Raw genomic sequence first — 9,550 nt, forward strand, 5'->3', positions numbered from 1 at the left:
GCCTGTTCGCACTCTTCAGACCATTCGAAAGCCTTGCGTAAAATCTTAAAAAACGGAAGACACTTATCTGTAGACCCAGAGATGAACCTGTTCAAGGCTGGGATTCTTCCTGTCAACTGCTGAACCTGCTTCACATTCTTTGGAGATTGCATATCCAATATCGCCTGGATCTTTTCTGGATTAGCCTCAATCCCTCGGCTAGACACCATTAAACCGAGGAACTTCCCGGATGAGACTCCGAATGCACATTTTGTAGGGTTCAATTTCATCTTAAAGCGCTTCAATGTCTTTAACGCTTCCTGGAAGTCGGTAACATGGTCCATCTGCAGCTTGCTTTTGACCAGCATGTCATCAACATAAACCTCCATATTCTTACCAATCTGTTCTTGAAACATCCTGTTTACCAGTCTTTGGTAAGTTGCACCGGCATTCTTCAGACCGAATGGCATGACCTTGTAGCAATACAAGCCTCAGTCAGTGATGAAGGCTGTCTTTTCTTGATCAGATGGATGCATGAAAATCTGATTATAGCCTGAAAAGGCATCCATGAAGCTCAGCAACTCATACCCTGCATTTGCATCAACTAAGGAGCTAATATGGGGCTATGGAAAACTATCCTTCGGGCAAGCTTTGTTAAGATCGGTAAAATCTACGCACATCCTCCACTTCCCAGAGGACTTCTTAACCATCACTACGTTGGATAGCCAATCAGGGTAATGCGCCTCTTTGATGAACTGAGCCTTCAGTAGCTTGTTCACTTCCTCGGCTATCACCATGTTTCTATCAGGAGCAAACTTCCTTCGCTTCTGCTTTACTGGTTTGACCTCTCGATCAATGTTCAAGTGATGAACAATATCCTTGGGGTCAATCCCTGACATGTCTTCAGGAGACCATGCAAAAACTTCAAGATTCTGCTGGAGAAATCGAACAAGAGCTTCTTTAACTCTAGGAGCCAGCTGCAAACAAATCTTGACAACCTTTCCTTCAGCTATAGGAATATCAATCAGTGGCTCGGCTGGCTCCTTCCTCAACTGCATTTTTCGCTCATCAGCTAAACTACCGATCATCAATAGTGCTGACTTTGGGCATTTCTTCAAAGATGTATTGTAGCACCTTCTAGCAACAATTTGGTCCCCTCTAACCTCTCCAACCCCTTCAATGGTTGGGAATTTCATTTTCAAGTGATAGGTGAAAGTGACTGCCTTCAGTTGATTTAAGGCCGGGCGACCGATGATCATATTGTAAGCCGATGGTCGATCAATGACAAAAAAATTCACCATGATAGTGGATTGTCTAGGAGCAGTCTCTGCTGTAACTGGAAGAGAAATCAACCCAATGGGTTGGACATGCTCACCTGCAAATCCTATCAACGATGACAAGAAAGGTTTCAACTTCTCTCGGCCAATGCCCAATTGTTGAACAACTGTCCAATAAATAATATCAGCCGAGCTTCCATTGTCTATTAAGACTCGGTGAACGGCATGGTTAGCTACCGTCAGAATTATCACCAAAGCATCATCATGTGGCATCGAGACTTCTTTCGCATCTTCCTCCGAAAATGTTAGAACACTCGGTTCTCTCTTCTGAATCTTGGAGGGTTTTTCTAGCGCGAAGATTTCTTCTATTCTAGCCTGCTTGGCGTAAGCCTTCCTTGCCGAGCTTGATTCTCCTCCGCTAGCCAGACCTCCTGAGATGGTGCAAATCTCGCCAATGATAGCTTGGTTCTGAGGATTTTGCTACTGATTTTGCGAAACCCTCGGCTCATCACGCCTCTGCCTCTGGTTGCGTGACAGATCATCGTTCTGACCCGAATGTTGTCCCTGTCCACCTTGAATGTTCTTTCTTTTGCTATTCTCTTCGGCCAAGAAATTTAGCAACTTCCCATTTCTCAGAAAATTTTTCAATCTCGAACCGAAGACTGATACAATCCTCGGTTTGATGCCCATGATCATTATGATACTCGCAAAATTTCTGAGTACTGCGGGGCTGGGGAGGAGATTTCATCCTTCCTAGCCATCGGAAGTTCGGGTCCTTTTTAATCTCCATGAACACCTTATAAACAGTTGTATTCAAAGGTGTCCATCCCACATACTGTTGATGCTGGTTCGGACGAGGCAGCAGACCGACATTTTTATCCTGAATCTTAGGATCTTGGCCGTCCTTCTTCTTCTTTTCGATTATAACTCTCGGTTTTGTCATAACTGGATCAGTAGCAGATTTTCTCTCGGCAGCTTTAGATTTCAGCAACGCCCAGATAGTCTCTTCCTGGTTGATGAATTCCTCGGCCTTGCTGTTAAATTGTCGTAAAGGTCCCGTCTTTGGCCTTTTGGACAACTCGGCCATTAGAGGCCCTTCAGTCTGTATACCGTGCATCAACGCTGATAGAATGGTTTGCTCGTCAGTACTCTCCACTGTCAACTTTTCTCGATTGAATCGCGACAAATAATCTTTCAAAGATTCGTCTTTTCCCTGCATGAGAGATAATAAATATGTCGGGTTCTTCTTTCTTCTTCTAGCGGCAAGAAATTGACCCAGGAACTGCTGTCCAAGATAATCAAAACTATCAACAGATTTAGGGTTCAGACTTCCGAACCACTCCTTTGCAACTCCCTTCAAAGTTAAAGGGAAAGCTCGGCAAGCAATTTCGTCAGGAGTTTCATGAAGGATGATATGAGCTCGGAAACTCTCCATGTGGTCAAAAGGATCTCCACTTCCATCATACTCGCCAATCCGAGGAACCTTAAAATTACCTGGCATGGGGAACCTCATTACCCGGTCAGTAAAAGGTAGGTTGGTGTACTGCATTAGATCCTCAGTAGCAGACCAATTTTCTCTACTCTCAATTAGGAAAGCCATCTTTTCGAACTTCTGCTGAAGATCTTTAACGTCTTTGTGCACGGCAGCCTCTACAGGTTTATCAAGATATGACCGAACATAACGGGAATGGCTACACTGGGAATTGCCATGATGTGTTTTGGCGTGACTAGACTCGCCATGGCGTGACTTGCCACCGAGCTGCGAATGCTTGGCTAGCTCTTGTTGGTGGGTGATAGACTTGGCCCGAACAGTATGTGGATTGCCTTGTATTGTACTTCCAGTGTCTGGTTGGGTTGACTGACATCGGGCTGATGGTGGTGGATTCCTATGAGACTCTTCTCGTCTTCTCTTCTGTGCCGAGTCTTCTCTAGGAGGCAGCTTAGAGACGATCTCTTCATTCTGTTTCCTCATAGCCTCAACAGATTCGGCTATTCGCTTCATAAAATCCACCATGACAGCTGTTTGGGGATTTGGATCATGTGAGGTTCCGGGTATATCTGTTTGGATGATTGGGATAAGATGAGGAGATGTGTCAGGGTGCGGAGGTGTGTTCACCATATCGGAATATAAGAGATTAGTAAGAACCGATAAAAACTCGTACCCACAGACGGCGCCAAACTGTTGAAGCAGTTCTCCGAATGATGACGTGGAAAAAGGGACCAGCACAATATGTGATTATCGAACATGGAGCTGAGAATGAGATAAGAAAAAAAGATCAAAGCTGCCTGCGTTGTCTGGCCGGTGTAAGCTCCGATGCCTAAGTTAGTCAAGTCGTTCAAAAGGAAGATGAACTGGAAGATTATATGCCAAGGAAAAGATAAGCAAGCATTTAAATCTGAGGGTCAAAAGAAGTTACCGAAATAATGAGAGGGGAGCCCCCTTTTATAGGCATCGAATTGTTCCTGTTCATCTAACACTGTGGACTTACCGAGAGTCCACGTGTTGACAATATACTAAAACAAGATATTTATTTCTGACATTCTAATATTTCCGAGAGTAATACTCGGTACCTACCTCAAGCTCGGTTGGCCGAGCTTGATAGCCGAGTGTCAACAATACAACCAAATAAAGCTGCCCTGCCGAACATGAGTTTGTTTTGAACAGTAAAAATGACCGAGTATGGGGAATGGGCTGGTAAATTAGAACTGAGCCCAAATAAGCCGAAATTTGACCCAACACAACTAATACAAGATAAAAGGAAAGTAAATCAAATGAATACAAGTTACAACTATTGTGAGATATATACAGTTGCAGACATTCATGTAAGGAATATAAATATTGTCACTAGTTGTCAATATGATATGGTGAATCCTCCTCTATCTCAACGTGATTCTTGATGGAAAGTGCTGGATGTGTGGGTGATTTGATTTGATATTGTATACTCTTATTGATGTCTTGTTGATTGCCCGAGATACCAATGCTTCTGTACTGATTTTTAGGAATACCTTTCAGACCCCCCCGCGAGCGCAAACTGATGGGGGGAACAACCGGCAGTTTGTCACGTAAGAAACAAAAGCGATCAGCGGTGTGTCCCTTGGTAAAAATATCAGCGACCTGATCCAAGGTAGAGAGATAGCGAAGTTGAATGTCATGGTTGGTAACCTTTTCAGGGATAAAATGGACATCCACTTCAGCATGTTTGGTGCGAGAGTGAGACACTTGGTTAGACGTGAGGGAAAGGGCGCCAAAATTATCATACCAAAGGACAGGAGGAGATGGGGGAGAGAGATTGTCAATTCTTTTAGCAGCATGCAAAGCCAGAACATTTCGGCAGTGGCATTGGCCATGGAGCGATACTCGGCTTCGGTGCTTGAGCGGGACACCATAGGTTGTTTCTTGGCAGACCAAGAGATTAAATTGGAGCCCAAGAAAAATACTGAAACCAGTCGTGGAGCAGCGGTCATCGGGGTTGCGAGTCCAATCTGAGTCACAAAAGGCATTGAGAGTAATGGCACCTTTGCGAAAATGAAGGCCAAAATCAATTGTGCCTTTCAAGTAACACAACACACGCTTGGCTGCTGTCCAGTGCACAGAAGTGGGAGTATGCATGTGCTGACATAGCTGATTTATAGAGTATGCAAGGTCTGTGCGTGTGGGAGTGACATATTGAAGAGCACCTACAACTTGCCGAAATTCAGTGGGGTTGGCTAGTGCATCACCATCAAATTTAGACATTTTAGAACCAGCAGTGCAAGGGGCTCGATAAGGCTTAGAGTCCGTCATTTGTGTACGAGTAAGCAGATCCATAGCATATTTGGACTGGCAGAGGTGAAGTCCAGTGGTGTCTCGGATAGCTTGAATGCCAAGAAAATAGCCAAGGGGCCCTAGGTCCTTCATTACGAAATCTGACTGTAAGTTTGTCAATAAGGCGTTGTATGGTGTCTAAATGATTCTTTGTGAGGATAATATCATCCACATAAACAAGAAGAAAATATGGACATTGTCAGTGTGATAAACAAATAAGGAATGGTCCACTTGAGAGCTACAAAACCCGATTTCCAGTAATGCATGAGAAAGTTTGGTGAACCAAGCTCTAGGGACCTGTTCTAGGCCAAAGAGAGATTTGTGTAATCGACAGACATAGGTAGGGTTAGAGGGATCCACAAACCCTTGAGGTTGCTCCATATACAAGTCTAACACACCATGCAAGAAAGCGTTAGAAACATCTAGTTGCTTTATTTGCCAATTGAATTGCACTGCCAATGCCAATATTAAACGGATGGTTGTAGATTTGATAACAAGGCTGAATGTTTCATGGTAATCAACCCCACTCACCTGATCAAACCCCTTAGCAACAAGGCGAGGCTTAAACCTGTCAATACTGCCGTCAGGTTTTTGTTTAAGCTTAAACACCCATATGTTCCTTACCACATTTTGGTGCAGAGGCCTGGGGCATAGAGACCAGGTTTTGTTTGTCAAAAAAGCATTGAATTCAAGTCGCATTGCATCAACTCATTCGGGTTTAGTGGCTGCCTGGTGGTATGTAGAGGGCTCAAGAGGGAGAGTAAGAGTGTGATAGGCGATAAGAGGATGTTTGATAGCTCGAAAGAGCTTAAAATCAAAAAATGATTTGGGTTTGAGATTACTTGTCTGGGAATGTGTAACAATGTGATGGGTAGGAGCAGTAGGTGCAACGGTAACTGGTGATGTATGGACACACAGTGGGCTGTCAAGAGGAGAAGAGGGACACGTAAGGTTGGGAAGAGATGGGGCAGTGACCTCCACGGTTGAAGTTGGATGTGATGGTGCAGTGGATGGAGCAAACGTGTCTTCGGGCATGGGTACTACAGCTGGTTTGTGGACAACGTGTGAGTTGAGAGGCAAAGTAGGGGAGCTGTCATGCAAAATAGGGGTGTGGCTTTACTGGAAAAAGGTTGAATGAGGATATGGTGGCTCACTGGAGGAGGCAGGGGTGTCTAGAGGCACGGGTACTACAGCTAAAGGGTTGGTGACGTGTGGGTTGGAATGTAATATAGGTGGGCTGTTCTGCAAAGCGGAGGGATGGGTTTGCTACAATATTACAGCAGATGGAGGAGTGATAATGTGTGGGTGTGAAGTCAACAAAGGTGGGTCCAACGTAGGTGGGTTGTCTTGTAAAGTATGGGAGTGGGTTTGCTGCAAAGTGGGCTGCATTGTATTTGTAGGTATTGTAGGTATTGTAGGTGATGTTGTAGGTGATGGGAAAGAGGTGCCTAACAAATCAGTAGAGGGGTATGTAGAAACAAGTGGGGTATGCATAAAATTTGAAGGAAGAGGCACAGGATTACCTTTGGGAACCGTGACTGTGTAGGATCCTTGTGAGAGAGCCATGCCCTTGGTTAGAAATTGGGATTCATCAAAGACTACATTGTGTGAGAGGTACACTTTTTGAGATTGAGGATCAAGGCACCTATACCCACGCTGGTTTGCACCATAGCCTAAAAAAATGCAAGGTTTGCTTCTGAATGATAACTTATGTTGTGCATAAGACGAAGAAGTGGGTAACATAAACACCCAAAGGCTCTCAAGAAGGTATTATTTGGATGTTTCTTAAAAAGCTTAAAGAACGGTGTTTCATTGTGAATAACAATGGATGGTAGTCGATTAATGAGAAAGATGGAAGTCAAAAAGGAATCGACCCAATATTTATGAGGTAGACCTAATTGAGCCAAAAGGGTAAGGCCCATCTCCATAATATGCCTGTGTTTCCTCTCAGCAATACCATTTCGCTGAGAGGTATGTGGACATGTCAATCTATGAAAGATGCCATGACGGCTGAGAAAATATTTGAATTGAAGAAAGCAATATTCTCTACCATTGTCAGATTGAAAATATTTTATTTTGGTAGAGAATAAATTTTCAGTAAGCAATTTGAATTTGACAAAACATTAAAAGACATCACTTTTATTCATAATGGGATACAACCAGGTGTATCAGTTGTAGTCATCAATAAACAATACATAAAATTTGCCTCCACTAAGTGACGGAACAGGAGATATCCAAACATCTAAGTGAATTATTTCTAAGGGAGTAGTGGAAACACGACTGGACTTAGAAAAAGGCAATTGCTTAAATTTTCCAAGTTGACATGACTCACAGACTCTAGATTTATTAAAAGACCCAACAAGAGGAATTTTCTAGTGATGAAGGAGATGCTGGAAAACAGGGGCTGATGGGTGTCCTAGCCTTTGATGCCAAACCATGTTGGTAGTTTTAACACCAAGAAGAGCTGCAAACCCCTTGAGTTTATTCATGAATTTTCTGTGGAGATGGATAGGGTAGAGCCCATTCTCACTCGGCCCCTGAAGCAGTACGGCTCCTGTCAAGTTGTCCTTCACAGTGAAATCAGAGTCAGTCGAAGCAAACCAACAATGATTATCCTTACAAAATTTATTTACGGAGAACAAATTGGCAGATGCAGATGGACAATGTAATATGTCTTTGAGAAGAAGAGATGTGGGGTTAGATGTTTAGTATGCTTGTGACTAAACAATTGAGGAACCAATGCTATGCATATCCAAACCTGAACTGTTGCCTACACCCACAGTGTCTGCTCCTGCAAATGGTTGAGCATCAGTGATGTTGGAGGAATCAATTGTCACATGAGTGTTGGCTCCAGAGTCAACTAACCAGTCTTGAGTTTCAAAATCGCCATTTGTGTGGGGAACCATTGCTGCTAGTTGTGTTGTGGATGCCTTCCTTGATAGGCATAGTCCATTCTGTGGTAGCAATCTAAAGCCCTATGACTGCTTTTCTCACAGATTTGGCATAGGAATCGTGGGGTTGGAGGAGCATTGAATGAGGAATTCCCATGGTGTGGAGCACTAAATGAGGAATTCCCATGGTGTGGTGTTGGTGGGCGATTTGGTGGGGAAGTGTGGTTACATGGAGAAAAATGGAAAGGACGTGATTGGCTATTTTGGTTTGGTCTTGAGGAAAATTTTGTTTTCCTAAAGTGGGTAGAATGGTGTGGATGGGAATGTGATTGGTTTGGTTTGTTGGTAAATAAGGCAAAAGGACCAACTTTAGGCGTGAGAGTGTGCTGTTGGTTTTGAAGCAATATTTCATGACTTAACAATTCAGATTGAAAATCAAGAAAAGTCATTGCATGGTCACGTAAGGTGAATGCAGTAACAAAATAATTGAACATTGGATTTATTCCACTGATAATAAATAAGATGAGATCATCATCTTCAAGGGGCTTACCTACTGTAGATAATTCATGAGCCCATTGTTTAGCTTGATTCAAGTACTCAGTACACGACTTACTTCCCTACAGCAAGCTTTGCAACTGACGCTTGAGATTAGAGATGCATGATCTGGACTGGGCAGCAAACCTGGTTGCAAGGGCATTCCAGGCTAGTCGAGATGTGTTTAAACCATACATCAACGACACTAGAGAGGGAGCTAAAGAGCATATGATGAGACTCAGCAGCTGTTTGTCTCTCCTCCGCCATGTAACTTAGGCTGGATTCAGAATTTGAGCATCATCTATGGGGTTGGTGATGAGTTTGGGAGGACATGGATCTGTTCCATCAATTAATCCCTCAAGTTCGTAACCACAAAGAATGTGCTGGAATTGAGCAACCCATCCAAGGTAGTTGCAGGATCCTTTCGGTTTGATACCACCCAATTGTGTAACGTTGGGAAGCATAGGAGTGTAGGGGCAAATTTTAGTGATTGGGTTGGGGTTTTGAGAATATGCGGAACTAGAGCTAGAATCGGCCATGGATGAGCGTTGACTCTTAGGTGACTTTGATACCATGAAAATATAGGCAAACTGTTTTTGGTTGCTTGACCAAAACAGTGTTGTATTTCCCTTTATATAGAACAATACAGAAAGTCATCCAAATGGCAAGTTAACAACTACAATGGTAAGCGTACAACTAATACAAGATAAAATGAAAGTAAATCAAATGAATACAACTATTGTGAGATATATACAGCTGCAGACATTCACGTAAGGAATATAAATATTGTCACTAGTTGTCAATATGATATGGTGAATCCTCCTCTATCTCAACGTGATTCTTGATGGAAAGTGCTGGATGTGTGGGTAATTTGATTTGATATTGTATGCTCTTATTACTGTCTTGTTGATTGCCCGAGATACCTGTGTGCCGATTTTCAAGAATACCTTTAACACTTTGCTTCTTTTTTTTTTTTTGTTATTGACTTTTTTATTCTCTAAAAACTATCTAACGGAGAAGTTAACGTTAACTTACTATTTTTTTTTATTCTTTTATTCCAAGTC

The 9,550-nt window shown here is 42.9% G+C and overlaps 1 protein-coding gene and 1 long non-coding RNA gene across 2 annotated transcripts; both read right to left on the bottom strand.

Moving 5' to 3' along the window:
• Positions 1-602: 602 nt before the first annotated feature.
• Positions 603-1,529, bottom strand: LOC148584626 (uncharacterized). Its single transcript, XM_088518543.1, has one exon. The coding sequence runs from the start codon at positions 1,527-1,529 to the stop codon at positions 603-605; it is 927 nt and encodes a 308-aa protein (XP_088374669.1).
• Positions 1,530-7,179: 5,650 nt separating this feature from the next.
• Positions 7,180-9,038, bottom strand: LOC132185042 (uncharacterized). Its single transcript, XR_009440611.2, has 2 exons — positions 7,820-9,038; positions 7,180-7,628 (listed from the first exon to the last, which is right to left on the bottom strand). It is a non-coding gene; the product is annotated as an uncharacterized LOC132185042 (long non-coding RNA).
• Positions 9,039-9,550: the final 512 nt, after the last annotated feature.

This window comes from Corylus avellana, chromosome 7 (assembly GCF_965113065.1).
Source record: "Corylus avellana chromosome 7, dhCorAvel1.hap1.2, whole genome shotgun sequence".
Classification (NCBI taxonomy): Eukaryota; Viridiplantae; Streptophyta; class Magnoliopsida; order Fagales; family Betulaceae; genus Corylus; species Corylus avellana.

What these genes read in the sequence shown, in the direction of transcription:
- LOC148584626 (XM_088518543.1), bottom strand. Translation starts at nt 1,529, where the DNA reads ATGCCACATGATGATGCTTTGGTGATAATTCTGACGGTAGCTAACCAT.